The sequence below is a fragment of the Muntiacus reevesi genome, chromosome 17, assembly GCF_963930625.1.
Source record: "Muntiacus reevesi chromosome 17, mMunRee1.1, whole genome shotgun sequence".
NCBI lineage: Eukaryota > Metazoa > Chordata > Mammalia > Artiodactyla > Cervidae > Muntiacus > Muntiacus reevesi.
In genome coordinates this window covers 43,521,653-43,543,940 of record NC_089265.1, presented here as the reverse complement: position 1 = coordinate 43,543,940, position 22,288 = coordinate 43,521,653, and the positions used below count along the sequence as shown (strand labels likewise).

General features: G+C 36.0%; 1 protein-coding gene across 2 annotated transcripts in view; it reads right to left on the bottom strand.

Annotated features, from left to right (window-relative positions):
• Positions 1-22,288, bottom strand: part of SMC5 (structural maintenance of chromosomes 5) — a 104,595-nt gene that overhangs the window by 9,609 nt on the left and 72,698 nt on the right. For both annotated transcript variants that reach the window (XM_065907930.1, XM_065907929.1), the window contains exons 10-17: positions 21,469-21,623; positions 18,533-18,646; positions 8,257-8,351; positions 7,487-7,619; positions 4,855-5,028; positions 3,465-3,634; positions 950-1,073; positions 559-681 (exon numbers count right to left, since the gene is read on the bottom strand). In XM_065907930.1, coding sequence (XP_065764002.1) covers positions 559-681; positions 950-1,073; positions 3,465-3,634; positions 4,855-5,028; positions 7,487-7,619; positions 8,257-8,351; positions 18,533-18,646; positions 21,469-21,623 — 1,088 coding nt within the window. The remainder of the gene's footprint in view (positions 1-558; positions 682-949; positions 1,074-3,464; positions 3,635-4,854; positions 5,029-7,486; positions 7,620-8,256; positions 8,352-18,532; positions 18,647-21,468; positions 21,624-22,288) is intronic.

Below are 22,288 nucleotides of genomic sequence, written 5' to 3'. Positions count from 1 at the left end.
TATCCCAGCTGCTCTTCTATTTGGGGGTAAGGATTTGAAAGACTCAAAAACTATGTCACTCTTACTACCTCATTTTGTTGCTTGGTCTTCTTTGGAATTTATGTTAACTTAGTACATCACCCCCTGCCCTCCCCCATTTCAATATTTATCATTAACAGAAGATTAAATCACCAGGATCACACACTAAGGCTATTCTTAGGAACTCATCTGTAGTTTATGGGATACAAACTGCAATAAAAGCTATTAGTTGCTTCTTGGCAACAGTACTAACTATAATTTGTATCAGCTAAGAAAGCAGAAATGGTGAGATTTTGATTTTCAAATGACTAAATCAGGTACTCTTTTTGTTATTTAATTGGGGAAGGGGAGTAATAATAATAAAAGGTACACAAAGGGTTTCAAATATTACTTCCTAATCAGCAGAGTGCATGAAATCTGTAAATTAAAGAGCATACCAAAACCTGCACACTGCAAGGCATGATATATACATACACATGTATATATAGCTTTCAAACTGGTCTGAAGTCCCAAAATAAAAAATAAAAGCAAAAACTTTACCTCTGTGATACGTAGCTGTGATGAGGTTGCCATATAATCTGATTCTAATTTGTTCTTCTCAGAGATCACTGTAGTATTTTGAAGAATTAAATCTACTTTTTGTATATGTAAAGCAGTACAATTCTAGGAATAAAAACCTCTATGAGTTTTATTTTACAATATAGTTTCTTAACATTTTTCTAATGTGATACTTCTCTTCAATCTTAAAATAGTTCTCCTTTGAGTCATTTGAAATAAATCAATTTAGCCTAATGAGTACTTTTAATCAATTTACTGATCTATAAAGAGAAATGTCAAACAGAAAGCTGAAATTACTAATAAAAATCTCTTGCTAAGATTTTACTATCGACTTGCAACAACAACAAAAATGACTAAAATGAAAATGTCTTACCTTTATCAGGTTTGTTAATTCAGTAACAAGTTTTGCTTTTTGAACATTTATTTCTTTGATTTTGGTACTTGCTTTTCGTTCTTCCTCTTCAAGATTGCAAGTATCCTGTTCCATCAGCTTTAAACTGTATGAAATGCATAATGATGTAGAAGTCAGAGAAAACACAAGGATTGCGCTCAATTCTCAGGTTTCCTGCTGCTTTATGGTCTATGTAGCGATGCTACTCAGATGTTAACTGATAGGTTCCTGATTAAATAATCATTTTATGCAACCACTCAGGATTGAAAACTATTTGTTGAGATGTATCAAATGCCCAGCATAGTCTAGGTAATGCTAGTGCTAATGGTATAGGATCTAGAGTCAGAAAGTTGGGTTTAAACTTCCTCTTTGCCACCAATGAGCAGTACAACTGAACAAGCTACTCTTCTAAGCTTTGGTTTCCTCATCTATAAACTGTAAATAAAAATAGTGCTTCTGCAGGGCTTTGGTGAAGACTAAAAAAAGGCAAATTGTGCAACACACTTAGTATAATGTCTGGTCCATAAGTGATAAGCATTCTTTATAAAAACAGTCCCTTCCCTTAAGGAGCTTAACTGTGGCAATCTAATAGGTAAAATAATAATGATGATGTCAAGAGACAATACAACAATTCTAAAAGTTAATACTTTGCTTTTTAACATGGAGACACAAAGGCTGAGAAGTTTACTTAAGTTACCTACCAATACAGATACTAAATTTTAAGATGTGTTTGACATCAAAGGCCAAGTTCTTTCCACTACAGGGAAAAATCAAAGATGGAAGCAATAAAAACAAGAATAAACAAGTTCAGTGGATGTTGTCGAGAGTGGGCTGAATGGTGAGTGAAGAGTGTGTCGGGGCAGAGAGGGAGGAAATTAGAATGGGTGGAGTGAAAGAAGATTTTGAAAAACGTGAAGGACAAGCTAAAGGAAAGCAGTATGTAAATTTCATACAGTAAAGGCAGGAAGCCACTAGAGATATCTTGAAGGGGGCAGGACCATGAAAAGATGATAGACTTGAGGACAGTATTCTCTATGCACTGAAGGGAGGCGACAAGTCAGGGGGAGCCCACTAACCACGCCCCCACTGCAGTGTTCCAGAGCAACTGCAGACACGAGACAGCAGGACGACAATGCACGTGAAAGGTTAGCTCACTACACAATTCAACATCATAAGGAGAAAGTTTAGTTTCAGGCCATGAGTTCAATACAGCAGTGCAATAGTAAAAGGCTGACTTGTGGATGACTAAAAATAAAAGTGAAGGGTTTATGTAGAAAAGAATTCTAGGCAGTTAAGACTCAGCAGATATATTTTCTTTTAAGCAACCAAGGTACATACACTACTGACTTTTAAAAGTTAACGGGCATTTTGCTTAAAAAAAAAAAAACATAAAAACCCAAATTTTCTAGAAGCATTTTAAATATTCAACTTATGTGTTTAGAAACACTATTATATTAGATCAAGGTAAATTTATACTGTACTCAAGGCAAGGAGCTATCATTTATTATGTCTTTAACACCTATATCTTTATTCTATAGGAAAGAAGCATAAAAGAACAATCACCAAAAAAGGTGTGCATTGTGTCCTGAAATGGGCATGGGAAAAACTTTGAAACTGGAAATCACTTTCCTCTCCCCTGGACTGAACACCCTAACAGCTTTTATCTGATCTTATATATTTCAAGTTTCTACAAAACCTCTAAGTTCAAAATAAAACTTACAATCAGTTCTGAGAACAATTGCCTGGGATCTCACAGTAAGCTAGCATAATGTGACAAAGTCATTCATGGGTAAAAGATGCACTTATGGTAATGTTAAGAGTATATTTCTTCACTAATGATTTCAGTTTCCATGTTGCAGTTAAACGTTAACAAACCACACTTTGGCAAGTTTTGATGTAACATTAAAGAATACATATGCTGACAAGTCTATTAAAGCAGTCCTCCCTTTCCTAATTGCATATATATGTGGGTCCAGATTTTCTTCATACACGTCAACCAAAATATCTCATAACCAAGTGAATGCAGAAGCACTTATGAAAAAACAACTAACTTCATCTAAAGAGATTTACAAATGTAAAAGTAATGTCCCTCTTCTTATGAAATGTATTTTGTTTGGAAAATTGTCTCATATTTTTTGTTAACATATAACAAATTTATCATTTTAACATACTATTTAATTTCTAATTTGGTAAATATCAGTAGATATAATCCATATAAACAAAACTTTCTCAAGGTCCTCAATAACTTTTGAGAATATAATGGGGTCCAGGGATGAAAATAGCTGACCAAGGAACAGAAAAATCTGTAACACTTCTAAGATTCCCCCCGCTTTGTCCTGTGTTTTGTGTAGAAGGGTTTGAGTTTGAGAGAGAAATTCTACACAGCATGCTGGTGGGAACTGTGTTGTCATTACAAGGTATGTATAACTAATAATATCCTTATAGTGCATTTGTATCACCCTCCCAACCCCCCAGCACAGAATAGGCTGAAAGATACCTTCCTAGTTTGGAAGTAATTTTTTGTTCCAGTTGTCTTTTCTTGGTTTTCCTTTCAAGAAGCTCCTTCTTCTTTTGTCTAAGTTCATTATCTTTGTGTTCCAGATGCTTGTTTGTCTCACGTAAGGCAATCAATCCTGATTCTACTGCTTGCAATTTTCTATTAATTTCCTATGGAATATGCAACATTGTTAGTATATTTAAAAAACATAACTAAAGTATTATAAACTAATATTTTTAAACACTCAAATCAAAATAACCAATCTTTAACTTCAATAGAAGATGTAACACCATAATTCTGACATGAATCATATCAATGTTTTCTTAAGTCAATCTTCCAAGACAACAGAAATAAAAGCAAAAAAAAAAAACCACAAATGGACTTAATCAAACTTACAAGTTTTACACAGTAAAGGAAACTATAAACAAAATGACAACCTGTGGACTGGGAAAAAAAATATTTGCAAAGGATGTGACTGACAAGGACTTAATTTCCAAAATATACGAAACAGCTCAGTAACAAACACAATCCAAACACTAAATGAGCAGAAGACTTACATAGATATTTCTCCAAAGAAAAACAAATGGCTAATAGGCACATGAAAAGATGCTCCACATTGCTAATAATATCAGAGAAACACAAATCAAAAGTAAAACAGAGTACCACCTCATACCACTCAGAATGGTCATCATTTTAAAAAGTGAACAATAAATGCTGGAGAGGGTGTGCAGAAAGGGGAACCCTCCTACACTGTTGGTGAGAATGTAAGCTGGTTCAGCCATCATGGAAAATAGTATGGAGGTTCCTCAAAAAACTAAAAATAGTTACCATATGGTCCAGCAATCCCACTCCTGGGCATACATCCAGACAAAACTATCATTTGAAAAGATACATGCACCCCCACTGTTCACAGCAGCACTGTTTACAACAGCCAAGACATGGATACAATCTAAATGTCCATCAACAGGTGGATGGATAAAGAACGGTACATTCAATGAATGGTATATCCAATGAAATAATACTTAGCCATAAAAGAATGAAATAATGCTATCTACAACAATATACTAGGTTAAGTAAGTCAGAAAAACAAATACCATATCACTTATATTGACAATCTAAAATGTGACACAAATTTCTTAATAAAACAGACTTGGATGCAGAGAACAGATTCCCAGTTGCCAAGGGAAAGGGTGAGGTGGGGTCAGATGGATTAGGGTTTTGGGATTAGCAGATGCAAACTATTATACACAGAATGGATAAGCAACAAGGTCCCACTGTATAGCACAGGGAACTATATTCAGTATCCTGTATCAAACCACAATGAAAAAAAATACAACTGAGTCAGTTTACACAACACTGTAGATCAACTGTAAAATAAAAAATGACCAACCTTTAACTGTTCTTCTAAGTGTCGTCTTTGCTCTAGATCCACGGTGACTGTGAGAAACTGGGCTACTTTTAGGGATGTGTTACTTGAAATGACTTTGTTCGAATAAAAAGAAGTTTTCACCACATATTTTTCTTCTGCTGTATAAATTTGTTTTAATCGGGTTTCATGTATTACCTATAATGTAAAATAAACATTTAGCAGACATCTAAGAATTATCAGATGGGGCTTCCCTGGTGGCTCAGACATAAAGAATCTGCTTGTAATGTGGGAGACCTGGGTTCGATCCCTGGGTTGGGAAGATCCCCTGGAGGAAGGCATGGCAACCCACTCCAGTATTCTTGCCTGGAGAGTCCCCATGAGAAGCCTAGTGAGTTACAGTACATGGGGTCGCAAAGAGTCAAACATGACTGAGTGACTAAGCACAAGAATAATTATAACATTAAAAACAAAAAAAAGGACTAAAGAATTAAAAATACAGATCAAGTGAAATACAGATCAAGTGAATTTTAGATCAAAATAGATTTATCTTCACTTTTTAAAAGAAATGTAACCCAACATCTCTAAAAAGGTGAGTGATAAATTTCAGGTTATTATTTTGGAAAAAAACACTAAGGAAGAGAACTATGAGAAAACTGAAACAACTACCAAAGTTAGCTGTATTTCTACTTTACTATACAATCTCTCCCAAGCAAGTGTACTTCTGGGGAGTCGGTTGCCCAGCAGAATGAAGTCTGTTATCTCAATTAACACATGTACTCTCCTTCCCCTTAGTTATATTGTTCAAAGATACATAATCTTATATTTAATTCCTATACATTTGGGGAATACTTAATGCACATACTTTTCAAGGATTTCAAGGACTTCTTTTTGCATTTTGGGGGAGAGTTTTTCTCTCAAGAATTTATTAAGGAGTTTTATAAACTACGCACATTCTAAACACTATAACATTGTTGGATCGGTTTCTGTATATTTATAAAGAATGGGCTGCTGTAATGTAGTTTTTCCCAATCTCTAAAGGTTTATTACCAGTATTCTTGTGGCTTGTTTCTCTGCAGAAGTTTACAGTCTAAGCGATGAGATATGACATATTTAAACATACTTAGCTTAACAGGGTATAAACTAGCATCCACAAATGGTCAGTAATTTGAAATGAAAGGAGAGCCCACATGACGTTAGCCTACCCACCACGTGTCATGAAAATAATCATTTACAGAGTCTAAAATGTCAGAATTTGATAATAAAGCAAATCTTACACTAAAGAATGCTATTTTTTTCTACGGGAGAAATATGACCATTGTTGTCAGGAGATAGACATGAAACGTTTAGATAGTAAATTTCTTCAGTGCAGGTTTGTGTTTTCTGAAAGATGGCCAAGACAATGTTAAGGGCTTCACGAGGTGTCTGACTTTGCTTTTCTATATACCATGTTTTTTTTCTAGTATAGACAGTAGAGTTAAAGCTCTCTAGGTGACCTAAACAGAATGTTAAAAAGTAAAGCACATAAAAATATTTCAACTTGAAGAACTGTTCAAAGAATGACAGGATTTTCCAAGTGCAGCACTTAGAGTAAAGCTATGAAAACCCTTAGCAAATTTTCTAGTCTTTTTGCAATAGTAAAGAATGCCTACTATCCTAACCTTAAGAGGTAGCACCCTACCTACCCCTGAAGTTATGACAGAAATTGGATGGTCTGTGCATATTGTCTTTTTTTTTTAAACCCCACCGATGAGTATTAAAGAACGGTTCACACACATAGTTCTATTTTTTTGGTTTCCCCAAATGATCACCATAATAAGATATGCAACTTAATAATTTGCTTGTCTTCGCAAAACAGGTTAGTAATGAGGCCCCATTTCTATCTTCTGTTAATGAGGTATACAAAGGCGCCAGACTACAAATGAATATTCTAGGGATACTTGTAGACGGGCTGTTAAAAACTTAAAACACATTCTCTAATAAATTCAGTGTTATAAACAGCAGTTAGGTCTGTAAATGCATACAAGCAGTATTAGTATTATGGACAAATCTGGCTGTTTCTCCCTGTGATTAAAAGGTGGTTTGGAGTCTTGGAGACTATTGGTAAGGAGAAGAAAACTTGAAGCAGCATCAGAGAACCTAGGAACCTAAGAGTTTATGTGGCTGTCAGATAAGAAAAGGAGATCCTCTTAAGAGTGGTCATTCACTTATGAGATAATCTTAAAAGGAACTTTAAGGGGAGGGCTTACCAGAACAGTTCTATATCCTAGCCTACCATCCTAAAGTATAATCTGTTTGAAAAATAATCTAGAATACAAGAATTTAAATGAATAAACCATTAATGTTTGAACAAATATTTGTCAAGCAAAGCAGAATTCAGTAAGAGAGTCAGGTGTCTCTTTTCAGGCTTTAATTTAGTTACCCTACAGGTATTAAGTATTTATTTAGGTAACTCCACATCCTTATTGTCATAAAGTATTAGTCAACATTCACTGTCCTATGTAATATCAGAAATGTAAAATTATTATTATAAGGTAATTCCTGTTTAGTTAAAAACAATGACAGGTTTCATTAAATTTCTCACCAGTTTTCCTTGACTTTAGTAACTTTTAACAAAACTACATTTTTGGTACTGATTGATTGAGTATTTTCTTACCCGTTCAATTTTTTCTCTGGTTCTTTCAGTTCCTACAGGAACTTCATGAATGTGATACTGGCAGCAAAGGTAACTCATGACAGGGTCAGGGGCATCAAACAACTCTCGCAAATAAGAGAAAAATCCATATTGTCTGAAAGGAAAAGCACCTTTTAGGATTTTCTTCTTAAAACAGCATTAAAAAAAAAAAAATCTCATAGTTGACAAGAGAATAAACAATAAATAAAACATAAATGAAAGATGGTACAGAAGTTAGTCACTTAAGTGATTTTATTTCCTGATCAGAAGATTCATTTCCTGATCAGAGAAGTTTAATATTTATAATTACAAACTATTAATCTCTTCTTTTGTGGTTTCTACCATTGCTTTTATACAGAGTTAAGACTTTATTTACTTGTAGGCATTTTATAACTGTAGTATTTCCATTTGATCCTTCTGGAAATTACTTTTACATTATGAAGTAATTTATCCTTCTATTTCCCCAATAACTAACCAACTCTTTTAGGAGCTCACTAAGTAAGTAGTCCAATATTATTCCAATGATTTGAAAAATTACCATCATATACTAAGAATACCACAATCTGTTCCTGGGCCTAGATTTTGCCTTTTTAGACTTAAGTAGAGATCCTAAAATGGAATAATACGGCCTATAACAAATTCGTGTTATATATTCGTGTGACAAAGAGATAATTTACATATATTTAAGAGACAGATGATTATTCAATATTCAAAAAGAACAGCTTAGTTCTAATACTATTTTCAAGACTTACTTCAGGTCATTCAAAGATCTTGAAGGTGCTTTGTCTGCATATGAACTCTTAGGAGCAATAACAGCATTTACTCTTAATTTTTTATTGTCACGAACCTTAATATAAGGAAAATAAAATACTTTAATTACCAAATACTTTAAATGAAGATTTTTAAAGTTATGATATTATTCTTACTGGCATTCATGGGATGATCAAAAAATTAAACACTGACTAGATACTTAATGGTACTCATAAGAAACTTTTTAGTGTGATATTAATAGTTATGTGTTTTCACAGAAAGTACATTTCTTTTATTATTTTCACTGATAAAGTCTATCAAACAGATAAGGAAGCAGTAACACCAAGTCAGAACACAGAAGGACAGAACACTTGCCAAGTCATTTTATGATTCCAGTATAATCCTGACAAAAACATTACAATATCCCTCCTGAACACATAAACAAAAATCCTTAACAAAATATTAGTAAACAGAATCTAGCAATACATCAACACTGTACATGACTCAGTCAAGTTTATCTCAGGAATATGAGATTGATTGACTTTGAATGCTACATCAGTCTAACTTACTGTATTGTCAGAATAAAGTACAAAACCATAAGATTAACTCAGAATTTTCAGTTAACTAAGAATAGAAGAAAACTTTCTACATGTGATAAAGGGCATCTATGATAAGCATATAGCAGACATAATACTTAATTGTGGATTAAAAGTGCTAGGCTTGGGAACAAGTAGGGATATCAAATCTTACCACTTTTTTTCAGCATTGCCCTAGAAGAGCTAGACAATGTAGTGAAGCACAATTAAGAGGTAAAAGATTGAAAAAGAACAAGTAAAAAGATCTGTTTGCAAAGATGGCAATTTTCTACACAGAAAGTCCTATGGAATCTATAAAGCAACTACTAGAATTCAGGAAATGAATTCAATAGTGTCACAAGATAGAGGTCAATGAAAAAAATCAAATTATGTTTATGTACTAGCAGTGAACAACTGAAAAATGAATTTTAGAAATCCATTTCTAAGAGTGTCAAAAAGATATTAAATACTTAAGAACATATTTAACAAAAGATGTATAAGACATCAACACAGATAAAGGTAAAATACTTCTCAGAGACATGATGGGATGATGGACTGGAGGGATTCCATGGTGGCACAAATAGCACTGCTGAAACTACTTTCACAGCCTAGTATGCTGTGACTACTTTCACAGCATTTTAGGCTTGAACAAATCAGTAAATAAATTGATGGTAAGGGGGAGAAGGAGGTATTTTTCCACTGCTACAGTAGGAAATTACAAATATGCAAAGGAAAAAAAGTAGAAGGTACCCTGTTGTGTTCGACTGTAATTTGAACACAAATTACAGTGCCCTTATGCACTTTTGTTCTCCAGATAAATATATAAATAAATATGGGTATAAGAGTTTGCACGTGAGGGCTTAGAAACCATGAGAGACTAGCAGCAATGGACACACCCAGCATCCAGATCCTAAGTTTCTAATAACTAGGGTTCTTTGGGGAAAAGGCTGATTTTTAAGCCCCAGACAGAGCAAAGATAAAGTTAAGTCAACATGCTTGCTCTGCCAGAGAGTAAGCAGTGCTCAAAATACACTGGCAAAATACCACACAGGAGTCAGCCTGAAGGTCTCACTGGAATCTGGAACAATTTGAGCATTCAAATAGAAAATTATAGTCATGGATTAAAATCCATAAGATGTAAAATCCTATGAATCTATATGATATAATAAATGAGTAAATAAATGGAGAAGAAAAAGCACTATCTTATAGTGTTAGTTGCTCAGTCGTGTCTGACTCTTTGCAACCCCATGGTCTGTCCATGGAATTCTCCAGGTAAGGATACTGGAGTAGGCTGCCATTCCCTTCTCCAGGGGATCTTCCTGACCCAGGGATCAAACCTGGGTCTCCTGCATTGCAGGCAGATTCTTTACCATATGAACTACCAGTGAAGTTCAAATAAATGAAGAAGAAAAAGCACTTCCTCATATAGTCGAATACCAACTAATAAATACAGAAAGAACAATTAGAATCATTAATGGTTCTTAAACCTATTAGGTAGTTCCATGAACAACAGAATATTTTAAAATTCTCTCCACATACATAATTACAAACAGAAAAATAGTTGTACTATAATGCTTATTTTTTTTCACTTTTGAACTTTCTACTTTGTATTCGGGTATAGCTGAGTAAGTCTCCTGATGGTTTCAGGAGAACAGTGAAGGGACTCAGCCATACATATACATGTATCCATTCTCTCCTAAACCCCTCTCCTATCCAAGCTGCCACATAACAGAGTTTCATGAGCTATACAACAGGCCCTTGTTGGCTATCCATTTTAAATACAGCAGTGTGTACATCTGTACCACTGTACCAGTGTGACCATCCCAAACTCCCTAGCTATCCCTTCCCTCTGGCAACCATAAGTCTGTGAGACTCTGTTTTTAAAGTTCATTTGTTTTGTATCATTTCTTTTTAGATTCCACATATAAGGGATGTCATACAGTATTTCTCCTTCTCTTGACTTACTTCACTAAGTATGACATTCTCTAGGTCCATCCATGTTGCTGTAAATGGTTAAAATGCTTGTTTTGAAGAAAAATTTCTTCCAAGTAATTTATATATTAGGGGACAATTTAAATAGTATGTGACTCTCATAGTTACTTATGTGCAATTAAATACATAAGAAAAATAAGGTTTTCTCTAGGTGAATGCAAAAAAATTACACCCAGCTGAATGAAGCTGTGAGGGAAGAGACATAATTTGTACACTAATACTTCTTCTCAAACATCCACCAGCTACCTCAGTTTACCACATATTATGAGACACACTCAACCACAGCTGGTGTTACAACTTTTCATCCAATTTCTGATAAATGCCCTGTAATTGCTTAACCCACAAAACAATTCGCAAACAGAACCCCTACAATGCTTACTTCCACAAGCCAATTTCAATAAGGCACAGTACGCGGAGCACAGCCAATATTTTACACTAACTTTGTGGGGTATGTAATCTGTACAAACATAGATTTACTGTGTTGTAAACCCAAAACTAGTAAGTCAACTATACTTCAATAAATAAATGAAACTGAAAAAGCACAGACTTAGAGAACAAACTTACGGTTACCAGGGGGAATGGTGTGGGGAAGGGATAGATTAGGAGCTTGGGAGTGACAGGTACACACTGCTGTATTGAAGAGAGAAAACCAACAAGGACCTACTGTGCAGCACAGGAAACCCTGCTCAGTACTCTGCAGTAACCTAAAGGGAAAAGAATTTGACAAAGAGTAGATACATGTATATCTGTTATATAACTGAATCACTTTGCTGTATTTCTGAAACTAACACAGAACTGTTAATCACCTATACTCCAATATAAATATTTAAAATTATTTTAAATTAAAGCAAATAGAACAAAATGCAAATAATTAGTAAATCTGGGTAAAAAGTATACAGCTGTCACATGTATGACTCTTGCAACTTTTCTGGAAGTCTGAAGTTATATCAAAATAAGTCATTAAAAAAATAGAGGAGTGTAGGCACAGATAAAACAATATTGGCCCTAAATCAATGGTATTAGTATGCAGCTCATTTAAGTTTAAAAATCTATTGTCTTAATGGTTACACTAAATAAAATTGTATTAGACAATGAGAAAGCAATTTCCTTTTCAATTCCCTTTCAATATTTCCAATCATACCAATGACATATGGTTCAGCATATCTTTAACTCCTTATTATGTCCTTTAAAACAAAATATTAGATTATCTGCTTTCAGGAAGCAACAACACAGATACAGGATTTACTAATACTGTTGTTCTTATTTTTACTGTTATGCAAATTATTTTTCTAATTTGGTAATGACACTATACTTCCTTTTAAAATTTCATTTCGGGAACAAGAAGTGATTTAAAAAAATTTAAATAATAGTATAGTTAGTACCTAGATATGATAAAAATTGTGATGGCAGTACATGTGTGCTGTGTGTGCTAAGTCGCTTCAGTCGTGTTTTACTCTTTGCAACCCTATGGATTGTATCTCGCCAAGCTCCTCTGTCCATGGGATTCTCTAGGTAACAACACTGGAGTGGGTTGCCATGCCCTCCTCCAGGGGATCTTCGAAACCTAGGGATCAACTCTTGTCTCCTATGTCTCCTGCACTGCAAGCCTGATTCCTTACCACTGAGCCACTGGAGAAACCCCATGCAGTACATGGTAGTGTATAAAAATGGCAAACACTATGAAGAGTTGTTTCTGCTTTGGCTCAGCCTCTTCATTCCTTCTGAAGCTCTTTCTCTGCTCTTGTCCAGTAGCATGTTGGACACCTACCAAAATGGGGGGTTCATATTTCATTGTCATATCTTTTTGCCTTTTCATTCCGTTCATGGGGTTCTCAAGGCAAGAACGCCTAAGTGGCTTGCCATTCCCTTCTCCAGTGGACCACGTTTTGTCAGAACTCCACACCATGACCTGTCCGTCTTGGTGGTCCTACGCAGCATGACCCATAATTTCACTGAGTTAGAGAAGGTTGTGATCCATGTGATCCGTTTGGCCAGATTTTTGCGATTGTGGTTTTCATTCTATCTGCCCTCTGATGGATGAGGAAAGAGACTTGTGGAAGCTTCCTGATGGGAGGGACTGGCTGTGCGGAAAACTGGGTCCTGTTCTGGTGGGCGGGGCCATGCTCCATAAATCTTTAATCCAATTTTCTGCTGATGGGTGGGGCTGTGTTCCCTCCCTGTATTGTGGCCTGAGGCCAAACTATGGTAGGGGTAATGGCAGTAACATGGGAACCTCCTTCAAAAGGACTTATGCCAGCATGCAAAAAGCTGCCTCCCAGGAATGCTGCAGTCAGAGGCCCAGCCCGGCGGCAGGCCACCACTGACCCAGCCTCTGCCAGGCTCCCAAGGACACAGGTTACGTCTGCCTCAGTCGCTTGTGGCGTCCCCGCTCCTTTCTCCTGGGTCCTGCTGTGCCCAAGACTGTGCTTGTGTCCTCCGAGTGCCTCTGCTTCGGAGTGCTATGGAAGTCTGTAATCAAACCCCACTGTTCTTCAAAGCCAAATTCCCTGGGGGTTCTCAGTCCCTTCGCTGGATCCCCAGGTTGGGAAGTCTGTTTTGGGGCTTAGAACTTTTGCAGCAGTGATTCAGAACTTCTTTGGAATAGCTGTTCTCCAGTTTGGAGAAGAGTAGAGAAATAGCTTCAGAAGGAATGAAGAAGCTGAGCCAAAGTGGAAACAATGCCCAGTTGTGGATGTGTCTGGTGGTGAAAGTAAAGTCCGCTGCTCTAAAGAACAGTATTACATAGAAACCTGGAATGTCAGTTCCATGAATCAAGGTAAACTGGAAGTGGTCAAACAGAAGATGGCAAGAATGAACATCAACATTTTAGGAATCTGAACTGAAATGGACAGCAATGGGCGAGTTTAATTCAGATGACCACTATATCTACTACTGTGAGCAAGAATCCCTTAGAAAGAACGGAGTGGCCCTCACAGTCAACAAGAGAGACTGAAATGCAGTACTTGGGTGCAGTCTCAAAAATGACAGAATGGTCTTTGTTTGTTTTCAAGGCAAACCATTCAACACCACAGTAATCCAAGTCTATGCCCCAACCACTAATGCCGAAGAAGCCTAAGTTGAACAATTCTATGAAGATCTACAAGACCTTCTAGAACTAACACCAAAAAAAAAGATGTCCTTTTCATCACAGGGGACTGGAATGCAAAAGTAGGAAGTCGAGAATACCTGGAGCAACAGGCAAGTTTGGTCCTGGAGTACAAAATGAAGCAGGGCAAAAGCTAACAGAGTTTTACCAAGAGAATGCACTGGACATAGCAAACGCCCTCTTCCAATAACACAAGAGATGACCCTACACATGAACATCACCAGACGGTCAATACAGGAATCAGACTGTTTATATTCTTTGCAGGCGAAGATGGAGAAGTTCTATACAATCAGCCCAAACAAAACAAGGAGCTAACTGTGGCTCACATCATGAACTCCTTATTGCAAAATTCAGACTTAAACTGAAGAATGTAGGGAAGACCACTAGGCTACTCAGGTACTTCCTGAATCAAATTCCTTATGATTATATAGTGGAAGTGACAAACAGATGGAAGGGATTAGATTTGATAGACAGACTGCCTAAAGAACTATAGACAGAGGTTCGTCACACTGTACAGAGGTGGTAACCGAAACCATCCCCAAGCAAAAGAAATGCAGGATGGCAAATGGTTGTCTGAGGAGACCTTGCAAATAGCTGAGTAAAGAAGAGAAGTGAAAGGTAAAGGAGAAAAGGAAAGATATACCCATCTGAATGCAGAGTTCCAAAGAATAGTAAGGAGAGATAAGAAAGCCTTTCTAAGTGAACAATGCAAAGAAACAGAGGAAAACAACAGAATGGGAAAGATTAGAGATCTCTTCTAGAAAATTAGAGACACCAAGGGAACATTTCATGCAAAGATGGGCACAATAAAGGACAGAAAGAGTACAGACCTAACAGAAGCAGAAGATATTAAGAAGAAGTGGCAAGAAATGGGCTTCCCTTGTGGTTCAGCTGGTAAAGAATCTACTTGCAATGTGGGTGACCTGGGTTTGATCCCTGGGTTGGGAAGATCCCTTGGAGAAGGGAATGGCTACCCACTCCAGTATTCTGGCCTGGAGAATTCCATGGACCATATAGGCAATGAGGTTGCAGAGTTAGACACACAGGCAAGAGTACACAGAAAAACCATACAAAAAAGATCTTCATGACCCATATAACCACGATGGTGTGATCACTCACCTAGAGCTGGACATTCTGGAGTGTGAAGTCAAATGGGCTTTAGGAAGCATCATTACGAACAAAACTAGTGGAAGTGATAGAATTCCAGTTAAGCTATTTCAAATCCTAAAGGATGATGCTGTTAAAGTGCTGCACTCAATATGCCAGCAAATCTGGAAAACTCAGCAGTCACAGAACTGGAAAAGGTCAGTTTTCATTCCTATCCCCAAAAAAGACAAGGCCAAACAATGCTCAAACTATTGCACAAGTGCACTCATTTCACATGCTTGCAAGGTAATGCTCAAAATCCTTCAAGCTAGGCTTCAACAGTATGTGAACCAAGAACTTCCAGATGTACAAGTTGGATTTAGAAAAAGCAGAGGAACCAGAGCTCAAACTGCCAACATCCACTGGATCATAAAAAAAGCAAGAGAATTCCAGAAAAATATCTACTGCTTCACTGACTATGCTAAAGCCTTTGACTGTGTGAAAGTGAAAGTGAAGTCACTCAGTTGTGTCCAACTCTTTGCGACCCCATGAACTGTAGTCCAATAGGCTCCTCCGTCCATGGGATTTTCCAGGCAAGAATACTGGGGTGGGTTGCCATTTCCTTCTCCAGGAGATCTTCCCAACCCAGGGATTGAACCCAGGTCTCCCACATTGTGACTGTGTGGATCACAACAAATTGTGGAAAATTTTTCAAGAGATGGGAATACCAGATCGTCTTGCCTGCCTCCTGTGAAACCTATACGCTAGTCAAGCAACAGTGAAAACCAGATATGGAACAACAGAATGGTTCAAAATTGGGAAAGGAGTACATCAAGGCTGTATACTGTCACCCCGCTCATCTAACTCCTATGTAGAGTACATGATGTAAAATGTCAGGCTGTATGAAGCATAACCTGAAATCAAGATTGCTGGGAGAAATATCAATAACCTAAAGATACAAAGATAACACCACCTTAATGGCAGAAGGCAAAGAGGAATTAAAGAGCCTCTTGATGAAAGAGGAGAATGAAAAAGCTGGCTTAAAATTCAACATCCAAAAAACTAAGATCATGGCATCTAGTACCATCACTTCATGGCAAACAGATGGTGACTGCAGCCATGAAATTAAAAGACGCTTGCTCCTTGGTAGAAAAGCTATGGCAAAGCTAGACAGTCTATTTAAAAGCAAAGACATTACTTTGATGACAAAGGTCCATATAGTCAAAGCTATGCTTTTTCCAGTAGCCATGTATGGATGTGAGAGCTGGACAATAAAAAAGGCTGAGTGCCAAAGAACTCATGCCTTTGAACTGTGGTGCTGGAGAAGACTCCTGATAGTTCCTTGGACAACAAGGAGATCAAACCAGACAATCCTAAAGGAAATCAGTACTGAACATTCATTGGAAGGACTGATGCTGAAGCTGAAGCTCTAATACTTTGGCCACCTGATAGGAAGAGCTAATTCACTGGAAAAATCCTGATGCTGGCAAAGATTGAAAGCAGTAGGAGAAGGGGACCACAGAGGATGAGATGGCTGGATGGCGTCACCAACTCAATGGACATGGGTTTAAGCAAACTCTGGGAAAGAGTGAAGGACAGGGAAGCCCAATGTGCTGCAGTTCATGGGGTCACAAAGAGTCTGATACAACTGAGTGACTGAACACCAACACAGTTGAGCAACTGGTTTGTAAGTTACCAAAGGATGGGAAATGGTACTCTATAGAAGATATAATTACAGGAGGAGATTACATACAATAAACTTCATAATTTAAAATACACACACAAAAAATCACATATGTAAGCAGTTCTAGTCCTAATGATGAGATGCAATGGATAGTTCTCATAATACAAAGAAAATAAAATGTCAAATTTCCTGGAAACTATGTCATATTGTCATATTGGGGCTTCCCTGGTGGTTCAGTGGTAAAAGAATCTGCCTGCCAATGCAGGAGATGCAAGAGATACAGGTTTGATCCCTTGGTTGGGAACATGCCCTAGAGAAGGGAATGGCAACCCACTCCAGTATTCTTGCCTGGGAAATCCCATGAACAGAGGAGCCTGGTGGGCTACAGTCATGGAGTCACAAAAGAGGTGGATACGACTTAGTGACTAAACAAAAAATGTCTCATTGTAGGGTTCAAATTCTTAGCACAGAGGAAGTATGAGTTTCTGAGGCAAATCCAGTTACTCAGTGTAGGCTAGGCTGGTCATCTGCAAAACAGAAATCATCTAATTATACCTGACTCCAGGCCCTTCACACTGTGCCATGTGTCACAGACTTGTCATCCAAGTAAACTACTTTTTCAGTGACATCAGGTCAAGAACCCAACTGTTTAGACTTAAATAGCTCTAAATACACAAATGCTTAACTTTTTGGAGTCCATTTTACACTTCCGTAGATTCAGCCTTTTTATCTGGTCATCATATATTCACATTCCCTGCCAACACCCAAACCAGAAGGAGGTGAATACAGTGAATGTCAAAGAAAGTAAAGATTTTTTCCCAGTAACTTGTGTACCAGAGAAACAGAGGACCACTTAAGCTGATTCAGGGTCCTGTCCTTACTTAGACTTACTATAAAAAGTTAAACCAAAACAAAATCTAAACGTCATCTTTCCAGGGTTTTTTAAAAAAACAGAAGGCATATTGCAAAAGGAAAAAGAAATCTTACTGACAAAATAGTAACATACATAGCTCACAATATATATTAATATTATACAGTGAAAACTATAGTACCTAACACTGCTCTTAACTTTTTCATTTAATAAGTTATTTAATCATCATGACCAGATTTTGAAAGTAGATATTACTCCATTTTATAGTGAAGAAATTAAGAAACAAAGTATTGAGTTTTTGAAAACAGCAGCAAAGACAGAATTCAAAGTCTGGTAGCCTGTCTATTGAGTCTATGCTCATAACTAAGCCATGCTGGTTTCTAGTGGCTTAGATTCTTGGTCAGTGGTGTTTTTCTAGTCAGATATAGGATTCTCACTCTTTTTAAAGTTTTATTTATTTGGTTGCACCATGCAGCCCATGGGACCTCAATTTGCCAACCAGGTACTGAACCTGTACTCCCTGCACTGGAAGTGCAGTATTACCCACTGGACCATCACGGAAGTACAGATGTTTTATTTATAAGCAGCAGCAATATTATATTAATTCCCTCTCCAAAGAAAAACTGAGTTCATTCCAATACATTTCCAAAAAGGATGTCCAAGACCAAAGGCTCATCATTAAGATGTTTCTTTTTCTTAATGTGACAGAATTACTTTATATTAATTCCAAATTATAATTTCAAAATATGTTACAGATGGAATTATGGCCTGTTTGTCCTCTTGTAAAACAAATTTAATTCTCAATAATGGCACAGAAAAGAAATTAGTGAATTTGAATGATTTTATACAAGAGTTATTGCTGGTAAAATAGGCCATTATCATTTTTTGCTCCAGGATGAAGTTAAAAACTCAAGCACTGGAAAATAAGTGTGAAGTGAGTTAAAATATGCTGGTCAGTACTTGCCTCTTTGAGGAAAACCTCCATATCTTCTTGACTTTCAAACACAAAAGCTCTCAGGTCATTTGATGGAATATGATTTTCAATGTATTTGGCATTTTTATTATCTTTCATATTTATCTATACAAAACAAAAAGAAAAGCTGATTTTCATGATACCCAAACTGATTACTAGAATGTAACTATATCTAACTTAGATTTATTTAATTAGGTTAAATTCAATCCTTGAGAAAAAAGTAGATCAAAAAAGAACAGTTTGGTATTGAAGAGTCAACAACTTAAAACACCTGTTTCATTTACTGTCCATACATAGTAAATAAAGCAAAAGCTAAGACTTTAACAGCACCTAATGCATACTGTCTTTAAGAGATATTCATACTATCCATAGCAAAAACTAATTAGTATAAAAACACAAAGGCCTAAATAAAATTTTGAGACTAATGAAAAAAACTTGCTATGGATTAATTATAACTATTAGTGTTTTCAAGGGAAACCTTGGGTTTATACTACAAGAGCATAAACTTAATCACTTATTTTAAAAACATTGACCAACAGATATTTCTGCATGTGAGGCTCAGTGCTATGAAAAATACTAAGGTATCAATAGTTCAAGAGCTAGGACTCTAGGATCCAACAGATGTCACTTCCATTCCTATCCTGATCTTGATCAAGTACCACCTAAATCTCTGAAAGCTTTAGCTACTTTATCTGTAAAATAGGTAAACAGTTTATATTTCATGGGACTTAAAGTGGATTAAAAGAAATAATATAAAAAAATTAGTACAGTGCTTGTCACATAAATTATTGGTCAGTATTACTTGAAATGACAGAGTATCAATCGGTATAGAAACATGGGAAAACTGATACACAAACAGAAAAAATAAATCACAGCCATATAGAATATTGTTACACAGACATAAATGCTATAGACATTAGATGTCTATTGTTCCATAATTTTTGGTATAAACTACTTTGTTGGAAGGAATGGAAAAAATGAAAAAAAAAAAAAAGTGGGTAAAGTAACCCCAATATCACTATAGGAAAATGTCTTTTATTTTTTTAAATAGATAAGCCAATCTAGGACTTAGCTCTCAATATCATTTTCCCCCAGGATACACTTATCAGAGATTTTCTGCCGTATCAGACTCTGGGGCCCACACATTCTGTAAGTTGGTTACATGGACATCTAACTCTGAGATGAATTTCACCTGCTTGTTTAGGTAATGAATCTCAAAGAAGCCACATAAGTAGGGGTCATTTTTGTCATTGGTCAGTTCCTGCATTTCCTGTAGTAATTGCCAATTTTTTCCAAGTGTATACACATTCCATTGCTGATATCCTGAAGGAAGATTTGGCCACCCTGTTGGTTTTGCACCTTGATCAGCTTTTTAGTGAACTCTTACTCCTTATGAGATTAGTGAAGAAAATATTTGGCAAAGTTCTTCAAAGCCACATCTTCACAAAATACTAAGACATAGACAGGTACCCATAGGAGGTGCAGCACTCCAAGATGTTCTGGTAGTTAATGGCAGACTCCTGTTTCGCTATTTTTTAAAATGAAATCTTTCTAATATCTATCCTGTAATCTGTTTTAAAATTCATGAATGTATCAAAAATGCCCCCCTTGTATTAGTAAATAGAGACCTTAAAGTGGCAACACTTTAAGGTCTATGGAGGTAGAGTGAAGTGTGGACAGGATACAGCTGGAAGGAGGTGGTAGGAAAGGTAAAAGGTTATTCCAGGAAAGGATAAAATGTAACAGAGTATCTCCCTGTATCTCAGACTCAAATGTAATTTAAAAAGTAAATACATGCCAGCTAGTAATCTGACTTGGTGACTGACTACTATCAGGAAATCAAGTGACAAAAAGATGACAGTATTTTGAGGTTGGCATTTTAATAAAAAATCTGTTGAAAATAACACTTGCATTATAATTTATTATACTAACAGTCACGTATTTTTCTTGTGTTTTCTTTCAATCCTTACTAGATTAATAAAAACAATAATGTCTGCATCCAAAAGAGGTATTCCCTTCCTGATCTGGCAAAAATATTCTAATAGTACATATTTGAGCAAGAAGAGAACACAGTATCATGCATACTAGTTTTGCTAATACAATGCACGTTATAATAAAAGACAAAGAACTATATGAAATGATTTTGAATAAAGAGTATTACAAACAGGAGTTACAGAAAACAGAACTTGTCATGAATCCTGCAAGGATCTGCAATGAATTCTTTCCCAAAGTTAAAAAACAATCACCTAGTAAAAATGATCCTTTTATCGTTTGGGGGTAACTTTTAATGTCTAACATATCATTAGCAAAGTGTTTTTATCTTTTCATTCCTCCTCACAGCCCAACTTACTATTATAAATATTTTAGATGGAAATCTTCCTATTAAATCCACACCCACATTTCATTAAATAATTTACCAAATACAGCCTGCCCTATTCTTGATGACCAATGGTCACCAATAAAACCTATCAAATGTTTATGAAGTCAATAAATTTGTTGGTTTTGACTCTCAGAATCCTCAGAATGCTTCATTTTTGTAGCAGATGATTTTCTTGTCTATCCTGTCAGATATCCCCTTATCAGTAGCATGTATTTACAGAAGTTTTCTACCCCTTTGGCAGAATTTACTATACTGCCTATTATAACTGAAAAATTATAACAGCAATAGCCAAAGGAACCAGCTAACCAAGTTTATACATGATTCTTGGATAATAAGCTGCCAGTTTCATACTTCTATCAAAAAACAGTTGAAAAGTTTATTATCAAAGACCCTTTAAAAAGGGTGCAGATTCAGCAGCATACCAGATGCCACAAGTCTACTAATAGAAAACTAGGGTGTTAATAAGACTAAGAATTCTTAAATCAACAAAATCTACAATGATTATAATAAAACTAACAGATATTACTAAGGTGAACAAATTTCTTACCGTGAGCATTATGGGCTCACAGACTCTTTGCTTAAATTTGTCTCTATTATTTCTTAGCCATAAAACAGCATCATAGGTATCACGATATCTCTGTCTCAGTTTATCTTCTTTTTGATTCATAAGATTGTCAAAACGTACAATATGATCATCTACACCTAAAATTGGAAAAAAAAAAGCATTATTTCTCTGAAAACTTTAATTAGTAAAATAACCTATTAATACAAAAGAGTATCTCAGATCTGAAAGCTATAAATATCACTCAGCAAGTATCCAGCACAGTGAAAAAGACCCACTGTGGACAAATCAATTCAAATTTCCAAACATCTGGGATAAAAGATGATCTTTAAGGTATCAAAAATAAACAGGTCATGTACAAAATAGTGAGAAAACACTAGACTTCCTATCAAAAAACAATCACAATAGGTGTTCAAAATTCTGAGAAAAATTGTTTTCAGGCCAGATTTTTATATACAACAAAAAAGGGGGGTAACAAAACAAATATTTTCAGGGATGCAAAGACTCAATTCTCAAATATCTCTTCCTAGGAGGCTACCTGAAGATGTACTCTTGGAAAATAAGGAATTAAAAAAAAAAAATGAAAACACAGAATTCAGCAATAGCTTTTTATGCAACACAGAAAAGGTGTGAGACAAGTCCTAGGTATCAGTCATGTAACAGACCTTGAGAACAATCAGTTTAGATGGGAGGGGGAAGACAGAAGGTTTCAGAACTCGAAGATAATTTTGTTCCCAATTAAGGAAATGCCAAACTAAATGTCATTTCTAAAATATGGTAAATTAAAATTTTTAAAAAAAATTAT